This window comes from Pecten maximus, chromosome 5, assembly GCF_902652985.1.
Source record: "Pecten maximus chromosome 5, xPecMax1.1, whole genome shotgun sequence".
Classification (NCBI taxonomy): domain Eukaryota; kingdom Metazoa; phylum Mollusca; class Bivalvia; order Pectinida; family Pectinidae; genus Pecten; species Pecten maximus.
In genome coordinates, this window is record NC_047019.1 from 27,685,539 (window position 1) to 27,698,543 (window position 13,005).

Genomic DNA, 13,005 nt, shown 5'->3' on the forward strand with positions numbered 1-13,005 from the left:
ACTGTTGTTTGTTATTAGAGAGTGAGGTAAAGTGTCGGTACTGTTTTTTACTATGTGTGAGCGAGGTAAAGTGTCGGTACTGTTGTTTACTATGTGTGAGTGAGGTAAAGTGTCGGTACCTGTTGTTTATTATGTGTGAGTGAGGTAAAGTGTTGGTACCTGTTGTTTGTTATGTGTGAGTGAGGTAAAGTGTCAGTACCTGTTGTTTGTTATGTGTGAGTGAGGTAAAGTGTTGGTACCTGTTGTTTATTACGTAAGAGTGAGGTAAAGTGTCAGTACCTGTTTTTTGTTATGTGAGAGTGAGGTAAAGTGTCGGTACCTTTTTTTTGTTATGTGAGAGTGAGGTAAAGTGTTGGTACCTGTTGTTTATTACGTATGAGTGAGGTAAAGTGTTGGTACCTGTTGTTTGAGACCGTCCCTCTCCTGTAGTAGTAACTGTTCTCTCTCTGCTGCTTCCTTCAGTAGGGATTTCATATCCTCCAACATCTTATTCTACCAATGACAAACAAGCAAAATAAATGTATTGAAAGAAAAAAATATTTTTAAAGATAAAAGGTTCAGTCTTAGTTCTGAAGAATATAAAAGCTCTTTCTTGTAACTAAAGATTTTTAAAAATCAAAACCTTTTTTTAATTTCTTCAAATCAAATTTGTTTGTGTGTAATTTCTTCAAATCAAATTTGTTTGTGTGTAATTTCTTCAAATCAAATTTGTTTGTGTGTAATTTCTTCAAATCAAATTTGTTTGTGTATTCTATATGGTTTGTAATAGTCCTGATAAATCAACAATTTTACCTTTTTGCTAACATCTGTCTCCATATCCTTGAGCTTTCCCTCGTACATGCGTGTGACCACGGCTGACTTCCAGCCTTTGGAATCCATGGTGGTTTGCATTGAGGGCCTATCACCACCTGTAGCCGACATTGACCGTGCCTCACTCAACTGGGCACCCATCTGTTCCTTCTGTAACTCCAGGTTACGGATGTCTACTCTCAACTTCTCATTGTTCTCCATTTCCTACAATCACCACAAAACAAGATCTTCTTTAGCCATACAAACACTATACAATCACCATGGCAAGAAAGAACTGTCAATAATCACACAATCACCATGACAACATCAGATATATAGTCATACAAACAATCACCACGGCAACATCAGACTTAGGGTTATATAAACATACAATCACCATGGTAATGTTAGACATATAGTCATATAAACATACAATCATGGCAACATCAGACTTAGGGTTATATAAACATACAATCACCATGGCAACATCACACATCTAGTCATACAAATGATATACAATCCTCAAGGCAGGGTACCTAACACCATTCATAGACTTTAGGTCTGGTACTGCTTTATCTTAATGCTGTCCAAAATCTACATTAACGATCACAGGTCCAAATGACTTTCACAACAACGAACTAGGAGACATCATCAAACAACTGATTAATTGGATCTACACCATAGCAGCATCAAAATTTCGATTGTAAAGTGGTTGAGTTTTGTGGTATGACCTCTGGAGTGGCCCACCTTTATCAGATCCTTCCTCATCTTTTCGTAATCTGACATCATCTTGGCAGTCCCTTTCTGGGTAGTGTTATACCTCTCGCTCAGTGTGGCGCCCATCTTCTGTCGCAGATCATCGAGCTGGGACTGAAATGAGGAATGAAAATTACATCAAATGTTGATTACCAAGGTTATACCCCGTATTACAAAACCCCAGTCACGCTCACATATAAGCACTTCAGTTGACCTCCGGTGAATTATTTCTACCAAGTACTACAGCAAATACAAATTACCTAATGACGGACAGAACTGTGTGTGATTATTTTGACTTAGGGCATACATGTGGAAAGAGGGCTAGGTTTGAGATACCATATACTTACTATAATTACCCGATAGTTTTTTTTTTCATTTTCAATACATGAATCGCACCTCTGTCACCATAGTGAAAGGCAAGTGTGATATCCACCATACTATCCAATCACCCATGAGATATTGGTCCTATCTACCACACTATCCAATCACCCATGAGATATTGGTCCTATCTACCACACCATCCAATCACCCATGAGATATTGGTCCTATCCACCACACCATCCAATCACCCATGATATATTGGTCCTATCTACCGCACTATCCAATCACTCATGAGATATCGGTCCTATCTACCACACTATCCAATCACCCATGAGATATTGGTCCTATCCACCACAGTATCCAATCACCCATGAGATATTGGTCCTATCTACCTCACTATCCAATCACCCATGATATATTGGTCCTATCCACCACACCATCCAATCACCCATGAGATATTGGTCCTATCCATCATACTATCCAATCACCCATGAGATATTGGTCCTATCTACCACAGTATCCAATCACCCATGAGATATTGGTCCTATCCACCACACCATCCAATCACCCATGAGATATTGGTCCTATCCATCATACTATCCAATCACCCATGCATGAGATATTGGTCCTATCTACCACAGTATCCAATCACCCATGAGATATTGGTCCTATCTACCACACTATCCAATCACCCATGATATATTGGTCCTATCCATCACACTATCCAATCACCCATGAGATATTGGTCCTATCTACCACACCATCCAATCACCCATGATATATTGGTCCTATCCACCATACTATCCAATCACCCATGATATATTGGTCCTATCCACCACACCATCCAATCACCCATGAGATATCGGTCCTATCCATCACACTATCCAATCACCCATGAGATATTGGTCCTATCCATCATACTATCCAATCACCCATGAGATATCGGTCCTATCTACCACACTATCCAATCACCCATGAGATATTGGTCCTATCCACCACAGTATCCAATCACCCATGAGATATTGGTCCTATCTACCTCACTATCCAATCACCCATGATATATTGGTCCTATCCACCACACCATCCAATCACCCATGAGATATTGGTCCTATCCATCATACTATCCAATCACCCATGAGATATTGGTCCTATCTACCACACCATCCAATCACCCATGATATATTGGTCCTATCTACCACACTATTCAATCACCCATGAGATATTAGTCCTATCCATCATACTATCCAATCACCCGTGAGATATTGGTCCTATCTACCACACCATCCAATCACCCATGAGATATCGGTCCTATCCACCACACTATCCAATCACCCATGAGATATTGGTCCTATCCACCACACTATCCAATCACTCATGATATATTGGTCCTATCTACCACACCATCCAATCACCCATGAGATATTGGTCCTATCCACCATACTATCCAATCACCCATGAGATATTGGTCCTATCTACCACAGTATCCAATCACCCATGAGATATTGGTCCTATCTACCACACTATCCAATCACCCATGAGATATTGGTCCTATCTACCACAGTATCCAATCACCCATGAGATATTGGTCCTATCTACCACACCATCCAATCACCCATGAGATATTGGTCCTATCTACCACAGTATCCAATCACCCATGAGATATTAGTCCTATCCATCATACTATCCAATCACCCATGAGATATTGGTCCTATCTACCACAGTATCCAATCACCCATGAGATATTGGTCCTATCCACCACACCATCCAATCACCCATGAGATATTGGTCCTATCCATCATACTATCCAATCACCCATGCATGAGATTTTGGTCCTATCTACCACACCATCCAATCACCCATGAGATATTGGTCCTATCCACCACACTATCCAATCACCCATGATATATTGGTCCTATCCACCACACCATCCAATCACCCATGATATATTGGTCCTATCCACCACACTATCCAATCACCCATGATATATTGGTCCTATCCACCACACCATCCAATCACCCATGAGATATTGGTCCTATCCACCACACCATCCAATCACCCATGATATATTGGTCCTATCTACCACACTATCCAATCACCCATGATATATTGGTCCTATCCACCACACCATCCAATCACCCATGAGATATTGGTCCTATCCACCACACCATCCAATCACCCATGAGATATTGGTCCTATCCACCACACCATCCAATCACCCATGATATATTGGTCCTATCTACCACACTATCCAATCACCCATGAGATATCGGTGCTATCTACCACACTATCCAATCACCCATGAGATATTGGTCCTATCTACCACACTATCCAATCACCCATGAGATATTGGTCCTATCTACCACACCATCCAATCACCCATGAGATATTGGTCCTATCTACCACACTATCCAATCACCCATGATATATTGGTCCTATCCACCACACCATCCAATCACCCATGATATATTGGTCCTATCTACCACACTATCCAATCACCCATGATATATTGGTCCTATCCACCACACCATCCAATCACCCATGATATATTGGTCCTATCTACCACACTATATATAGCTATCCAATCACCCATGATATATTGGTCCTATCTCCCACACCATTCAATCACCCATGAGATATTGGTCCTATCTACCACACTATCCAATCACCCATGATATATTGGTCCTATCCATCACACTATCCAATCACCCATGATATATTGGTCCTATTTACCACACTATCCAATCACCCATGAGATATTGGTCCTATCCACCACACTATCCAATCACCCATGAGATACCTATCCAATCACCCATGAGATACCTTGAGTCCATCATTTTCCAGTTTGAGGCTAGTGAGCTGCGTGGCAGCATTTGATCCACGTTTCAGCTGTTCATTTTCAGTCTGGACCCGTTCCACCACCTTTTTAAGAAGTGCAACTGTTTTCTCTAGTTCACGAGTACTTTTACCACTGTCTCCAATCTGTAATTCACACAACAAATGTTCTCTTCAACAGCATTAGTAAAAACATTAATAGGATGTTAACCTAAATACAAACAAAAGACTGATATTAAATAGGAAAAGTGAGTGCCATATTTAAATGAAAGGATTTTAGGAGCTTTCACACAGGTCGTTTTTAACATACAATTCAAAATTAAGATACATTGCATTTCTTTTTGCAGATAGGTTTTAAAAGACATTTTACATTCAATGTATATAATAATATAGGCTAGCAATCCAAGTGGATTCACTGAGTTGTCTCCCCTTGTAGTAACTATGGTGACTTACCCTTCGTACGCCACTAGAGCCAGAAGAATCTAGCGATCGTGTCGTACTGTTGCCACCAAGTTGAGAGTTCTCCAACTTCAAAGCTTCCACATATTTCTGTAGATCTTTGATTCTTTCCTGAAAAGTAGGATGGATATATTGAAATTTCAGTTTTGATTTCTAGCAGTACATGTTCCATTTTAATGAATGCCATTTATTAGACTGTTAGACCGAAAATGGAAACTGCCTGAAAACGGCCTACTGTTCATATATGTGTGTAATGTATGCAGTTAACATAGAGGCAGAATTTGTGAGCATGCAAGTCCTTGTGCAAAAAAAGTCCAGACGTCAAGGAAGTAGAATTTTCACAAACTATTGAAAGATCTTTTTCTTTCTACCATATACCTCCATAGTTATTGGCAGTCGCACTTAAATTTCAACTCAAAACAACCAAAAACAAAATGTTTTACAAGAAATGTATTCACTCTACATCTGATATCAATGCTGAGCAAACTACCATGGGTTTGAACTATACACAACTACAATACACAGAGAGACTTGATGTCATTATGTAGACACCCTGACATCTCACAAGACAAAATTTACCTTTGTAGAATTCTTGAAATTAAAACAATACCAATTCAACAAAAAGCAGAGAAATGTTTTTACTTTTAAAGTTTTACATTAGCCCACTTTACCTTAAGTCTAGGTGTATCCTTTTTCAGCTGTTCGGATTCAAACTTGAGTTCAATATTTTCCTCTGACAGAGTAAGAACTTGTCGTTGTAGGTTCTGATTTTTCTCAAACAAGTCCTGGTACTCCTTGGCACCAAAGGGGGAGGCAGTCTGACTTGGGTCCTGGAGGAAAAAAAGGAAACTCTTTAATGCAGAACTTAATATATTGATATCATAATGTTATTGTAGACTGTAAAATCATCTGTCTTCTGTTTGATGTGTTTGGCATGAAAATTTGTCAAGTGGTAAACTTTTAAAATGTTATCCGGAGGTTTGAGATATCTGTCTTCATCACACAACGGTCATTGTTTTTCCTTATCTATAAATACTCATGTCTGGTGAATGAAATACATTATACCATCATTGATGGCACGTGAAATGTGTAACAAAACATGACATTAATGTGATACATCTACTCTACATAAACTGATTATATGATCCTTCGTGCACAGATTTATCTTTCCTCTACCAAAGATGGGAAAGTACTTATTTTGATCTTTATTCTCACATACACTCATATTAGAGCTAATCTATAAATTTAAATGTTCTGTTCTAAGTGTAAGTTTAACCTTCTCTACACACTTGTCCTTGAGTATTTTCTGACAAATCACACTGTACTTATATAGAACAATTCTTTCAAGGTGAAATGTTTTAAGAAGCTGGCACACTTACTGCCGTCGTGACTGAAGACTTGTGTGCCACCACCTGTTCCATCTGCTCCAGCTGCTGTGATAGGTAAGTGTTTTTCACTTGCAGCTCCTGGAAAGCAGCATCCTTCCCCAAAGCCAGCTGTTGACGGAGACTCGACACCTGTCAATGAAAACAACAACAATATGTGATGTTGATAATTAAAGAATTGTCTAAAAACGTGTCTTTAGCATATGAAATACCAGGAATTATTATGTTATGATTTTTGTACCTATACCATCAGTAAAACAGCAAATGAAATGTTTACAGTTTTTTGTAAATGTTTCTTACCTCTTCTTGGAGCTGAAAGTTCTTGGTGCGGAGAGCCTCCATTTCATGATCTGCCTTGCCATGCCCCCCTGATGACCCTTTTTGTCCTACAGGAGCCGCTGCTGCTGCCCTCTGTAGGTTAAAATTTTTCCTTTCCAAGCTCTCCTTCTCACGTAGGGCTCTGAAAAAGATACAAAAAGACCAAAAAATAGATAAAAAAAACTGGCATACTGGAGTTTTAAAAAATTTGAAGTATGTTGTTTTTCTTTCTTTAGAAGTGATTTGTTGAGAATGAACGTTTACTACCTGTCCAGCTGATCTCTGAGCATCTGTGTTGTCCTTTGCATCTTCTCGACTTCCCCTTCTTTCTCTCTAACTTTTCCTTTCATCTTTTCTACAGTCTTCTGCCATTTCTTACTCTCCTCCCATTTGATCATTTCATCCGACTTAAGGAAACAAAATATCAATTAAAAAACGTCGGTAAAATTACCATCACTACTTATCAAAGCCATCTAGAACTATTTAAAGTTAGAAAAATATATCAGTGTTAAGTTTTCTTTTCTTCAGTAAATATAAACAAACCAAAACTAGAGACTGAAACAACTTCTGACTCAGCTTCTGCTCTAATAGAAATGGAACGAAATGTTCAATTTAATCAAATCTTCTGTCTGTTGATTTTGCCTTTAATACAGGAAAACTGTGAAACATATTTGATTTTTTAATTTGTTTTTTCATATTTAACCCATGAATATCCTCCATGTAAAATTTCAACATCCTTTACAAATGTGAGAGTATGTCTTACCAGTGACAGAACAATGGACAGACAAAGGGTAACGGGGAAAAATACAGCATGTGTTTTTGGGAAAACTTAATGGGTCTTCTGAATTGTTTTTCCTGTTGAGTGAGTAAAACTTCTCAAATTGCATAAATAAGGTATGCCAGGAAAAATACTAATACTTATAGATCAAATATCTATTTTAAAGAAATTAATATTTTTAATGATATCTAAAGTTCTAAATTATATTGGGTGACCTGAACTTGATTACCTTTTCTCTTGGAGTGACCTTTGCGGGTGCAGGAGCCTCTTTCTGGCGTTCGTACGGCTTCTCTGGTTGCTGCTGTTTTCGTTTCAGCTCATCCTCCAGGAGTCGTACTCTGCGTCTCATTTCATCATACTCCTGCTGTCTAGCATTGTCTCCAGATTTCTGTGAAATATGCCAACAGGAAATGGTGAGGTGAAGAAACATTTGTAAAATAACACTTCTAATTATCATGGATACTGAAAACAAATATCATGATAATAGGAAATCAGATCATCTGTTAATTTTCACCAAGAGCGACAGCAAGGAGGAGAATTAACTTTGGGGAGTTTATCAATTGATTATTTTACTAAATGTTAACTGATTAAAAAATACTTTCTGCATATCATTCTGTGTGCAGATTAATGAAATGATTTGTCCACCTGTTACTTCTGACATGTTTGACCCCAAATTGTATACACATATTGTACTAGTCATTGAAATTGCACACAGACATTTCAAAATTTGTGTGACATGAACCTTACCTGATACAATGCCTTAGGCTTTACCTTTAGTAAACAAGATCATGTTTCTGTTGTATAAACACCTAACACCATTTGACCAATTTTCACAATAACTTGTTTACAATTATTCAGTTAAGAATAAGGAGTAATATCAAATATGCCTTATCTATCGATAAGAAGTCCTCTATCATTTTACCTGTGTTTTCATTGTACTCATGCGTTCAACCTTCTTTTCGAGCTCTTCAACTTCCTGTTCCAAGCGGTGCTTATCTCCTTTAATTCTATGTAAATTACGGTCTTTTCTTGCTGTAATGACAAATGTTACATCCACTCAAACATTGATGTTTTTATTACTAATGTGTTAAGACTGTATGGTTCCAGATTTAATAGTAGAATATTTCAATTTCTGAGATCAAACTTCATGCATTTCTTCTGAACTCAATTTTAGGAATATAATTTTGTAAAGAATTCTTGATAACAGTCTTCAACAAGTTCTCTATAAGATGGTAAACAAAAAATTAGGGTTCCCTTTTTCGGTGATATACAACTGCTAATTGATATCTGATTTGGTTCCCTTTTTCGCTAGGATACAACCGCTAATTGATATCTGATTTGGTTCCCTTTTTCGCTAGGATACAACTGCTAATTGATATCTGATTTGGTTCCCTTTTTCGCTAGGATACAACTGCTAATTGATATCTGATTTGGTTCCCTTTTTCGCTAGGATACAACTGCTAATTGATATCTGATTTGGTTCCCTTTTTCGCTAGGATTCAACTGCTAATTGATATCTGATTTGGTTCCCTTTTTCACTAGGATACAACTGCTAATTGATATCTGATTACTAAGTCGATGACAGTCAATGTAAAGAGACATATTAATTCCTTACACATCTCCTCTCTCGTATCATCTAATTCCGTCTGTAGATTAGATTCTTGGTCCTTCCTCTTTTTCACTTCCTTTTTCGATCTGTCAACTTCATTTTGAAGGTCTTCTATTTGGTCCTGAGATTAAATTAAAGCAAAAATCAATCTGAATTTCAAAAAGTGCCCAGGAATTGAACAGATATTAATAATATTTAGCTTTGAGACATGATATTTCATGTATTATGGTAATTTATCTAATGAGAGCCTCAGTACTAAGTATACTTCTCTATTTAACATGTGGGTTAATCTACATTTTTATCAGAACTATCTGTATTAATCCTAAGCATTTATCATTGATATCATTAAAATCAAATCCTATTCAGTTTAAGGGAGACAACTTACTGCCATTTCCTTGGTGTGAGAATCTATAAGTTTCTGTATGTTGGTTTCCTGTGCTGAATCCTGAGCTTGTTGAGTCACAGTGGCTTGTGCTTGTTGGACCATATCTGCCCTCAACTCTGTCAGGGCCTTGCTCAGAGCCTACAACCAAACAAAGATATATACCATGTATCATGTTTTGGAGTTCAATGGACCATGTCCACCTTCAACTCACAAGACCTACAATCAACCAATAATACAGTAGCATATTTGGAATTAATGGACCATATATTATCCATACTCAGCTATCATGGCCTTTCCAAAACTAATATGAATACTAAATTGCAGATTTAGGTGTCAAAACCCATAATTATCTTATCACCTTACCATGACAACAGTTCTGTTCACCTTACCAAGACAACAGTTCTGTTCACCTTACCATGACAACAGTTCTGTTCACCTTACCATAACAACAGTTCTGTTCACCTTACCATGACAACAGTTCTGTTCACCTTACCATGACAACAGTTGTGTTCACCTGACCATGACAACAGTTCTGTTCACCTTACCATGACAACAGTTCTGTTCACCTTACCATGACAACAGTTCTGTTCACCCTACAGTACTAACCTGATGTTGTTTCTCCTTTAGGGCCAGTTGGTTCTTGAGTCGATCTACAAGATTTTTCATGGTGGTGGTTGGTGCTCTATTGTTTTGTTCCTTCAATGCATCAATTTCTTCCCGAAGCAAATCTGCTTCTTTTTTGTGGTGGTCGATCTGTCGGTGACATTCCTCCACTTCTCGTTCTCTGACATGTATCTCGGTCTTTGTCTCCTCGGTCATTCTATCAACAAGTATCACGATTTATACAATCATGCCAACATAAAAAATGATATTTGTGATATAGATCATATATCAAATAATTATGCTCTACAAAGAAATCAGCTGTTGCTATCAAAGCATGAACTTGTTTTATTTTCAAAACAAGCATATAGAACAATACAGGTCCATTCCATGTCAAAGTGATACATTGTATTACATCAAAATACCTAAAATTGGTAAAATTCAGGAACTTTTAAATCAAAATACAATGTATTGCTAAACAAAGAAAAAACACAATGGTCACGATAAAAAGTGCACCAAATGTCAAATACATTCAGCAGATCTGTTGACAAGAGTAAAATGTTTAAAATAGAGGGACAACTCTTTCAACACAGCATAACTATACATCATCATAACTATACATCATCATAACTAAGTCAAAGTCTCACAGAGATTAAAAACTGAGAATGAAGATTTCTGGACAAAATATTTATGACAGGGGAGGTCAACCTTTTAGACAGGCTCTTTGAATTCTATAACATGATAAAATCTCGTACCAAAGAGACCTGCCATTCCCGCTCCACATCGTGACTACGAGAAAGAGACCTACCGTTCCTGCTCCACATCGTGACTATGAGAAAGAGACCTACCGTTCCCGCTCCACATCGTGACTACGAGAAAGAGACCTACCGTTCCCGCTCCACATCGTGACTACAAGAAAGAGACCTACCGTTCCCGCTCCACATTGTGACTACGAGAATCAATATGAAGACGCGACTTCAAACTGGCGATCTCTTCATCTCTCTGACGGATCTTCTCACTCATGGCTGCCATGGCATTGTCCTGTTCTGCCAATAGGTCCTCAAGCTCATTCAAACGTGCCAGCTACAGGAAGAAAAAAGAAATGAACAATCAGGACTGGACACACTGACTGCTGGTAGAGATACAAATTACTGTTGGGAAATGTGTAGTTCTGACATCTGATCTGTCGATATTTACACTTATCTAGTACATGTTAGAAAAGTTTTGGAAACAATGATAAGAACTTACTGTTAGTTCTAGTACTCATTTGCAAGGTACCTAATTGAAGATTTCCAGGGGAGATAAACCTATTCCTGTTAACTGATAGCATGTACACAGAAAGGTTTGATATCAGAGATGTTGAGCCCAATGTATGGTAATGCAGACAACAGAATACTGAAACAAGAATTAGTCTTTCTGTTTTCATTGAAGACTACAAAATTGGGTGCAAGTACAGTGTATAAATAAAACGTTTTGATACATTCCAGAATTTTATTTCCAGCACATCGCATTGTCTGTACAATGTATTGACCACATCTCAGTACTTTCAAACATTTTAATTTTTTGCTAATTCTACATCTTACTGTCATATATACCTGTTTACTAGACATAGGATGGGCTAGTTGTTTTGCCATAAGGTCACGGGCTGCATCCTTGAACTTGTTGAAGGCAGTGTCTGTGTTGAGGTGAAGCTTGTGCTGCATATCTTTCAGGTCTTTGTCATGGCGACGATTCATCTCCAGCATGTCCTCTCGTGCCTGCTTCAAAAGCTCCTGGTATTTAGCTATTGTCTCCTCCTTTTGTTGAAGTCTTGCCTGTGAACAATAATATGCCAGAAGTAATAATTACAACTTTAACAAACAGATCTCCATTTATAACATTTCCTCCAGGATTTCTTCATTTTCAATCAGTTTAACATACAACTTGTACCTGGACAACACATGAAGCTTCTGATCAGATGTTGGCAATGTTAAAATTACTACTTGCAAACTACATCTGTATTTAAAAGGAAATACTGAAACAGCTACGATAAATGTACCAGGAACATTAATTACACATTGAGAAGTCCAAATCATTTTCATTGTGGTATGAGGGGGTTGTGGTGGTAGTAGTTAAGCTAAGCAATTTGACAGTAGTGCTTGCTGCCTTATTGCACATTCTGTATACCTATCTGTATCCTCAATATTCCAGCAATATTCCTACATTGAAGCATACACCCTGGTATAGGTTCATCCCAACGTTTACCTGCAGACTTGAGATGGTGGATTGTGCTATCCTGATGGAGTGTTCACTCTCGTATTCTTTATCCTTCTGAGGTTTTGCCATAGATTCAGTAATTTTAGAGGTGGTTTTGAGAATCATCTCATCCCTGTCTGCGGAGGCTGGAAGGCGGAGACGAAGATCAGCTACCAGTCTATCCCGAGCCAGGATTGTCTTGTCAGACTCATGAAGCTGTTTCTCAAGATCAGTGTTTCTCTGAAAATTAAGGTAGTGTTGATAATAAATTGTAAAAAGTTATTTTTCTACACTAAAGTATCATGGGGTTAAGAAAATATTTATATAAAAAATACACCTTTCGAGAAAAGATTACAAGTAAGTTTGTTTTCCTTCTTTTCTTATGTATACCTGTACCGTTATCTTTGTTAATTCCTTTTCAAATAATACACTACACAAAATTCATTCATAAGACTTTCAACTTGTCAAATAGATTTACACAAACAACTTTAATCAAGAACCCTAGCTGGTCTCTGTCATATTAAGTTCTGAACAATAA

The 13,005-nt window shown here is 37.7% G+C and overlaps 1 protein-coding gene across 1 annotated transcript in view; it reads right to left on the reverse strand.

The window, feature by feature from the left end:
- Positions 1 to 13,005, reverse strand: part of LOC117327710 (centrosomal protein of 290 kDa-like) — a 50,306-nt gene that overhangs the window by 4,381 nt on the left and 32,920 nt on the right. The window contains exons 38-54 of the mRNA XM_033884828.1: positions 12,477 to 12,707; positions 11,828 to 12,046; positions 11,161 to 11,315; positions 10,239 to 10,452; positions 9,633 to 9,770; positions 9,254 to 9,368; positions 8,561 to 8,670; positions 7,868 to 8,026; positions 7,128 to 7,267; positions 6,843 to 7,002; positions 6,537 to 6,674; positions 5,829 to 5,987; positions 5,152 to 5,268; positions 4,687 to 4,845; positions 1,537 to 1,659; positions 793 to 1,014; positions 400 to 492 (exon numbers count right to left, since the gene is read on the reverse strand). Of these exons, the coding sequence (XP_033740719.1) occupies positions 400 to 492; positions 793 to 1,014; positions 1,537 to 1,659; positions 4,687 to 4,845; positions 5,152 to 5,268; positions 5,829 to 5,987; positions 6,537 to 6,674; positions 6,843 to 7,002; positions 7,128 to 7,267; positions 7,868 to 8,026; positions 8,561 to 8,670; positions 9,254 to 9,368; positions 9,633 to 9,770; positions 10,239 to 10,452; positions 11,161 to 11,315; positions 11,828 to 12,046; positions 12,477 to 12,707 (2,652 nt within the window). The remainder of the gene's footprint in view (positions 1 to 399; positions 493 to 792; positions 1,015 to 1,536; positions 1,660 to 4,686; positions 4,846 to 5,151; positions 5,269 to 5,828; positions 5,988 to 6,536; positions 6,675 to 6,842; positions 7,003 to 7,127; positions 7,268 to 7,867; positions 8,027 to 8,560; positions 8,671 to 9,253; positions 9,369 to 9,632; positions 9,771 to 10,238; positions 10,453 to 11,160; positions 11,316 to 11,827; positions 12,047 to 12,476; positions 12,708 to 13,005) is intronic.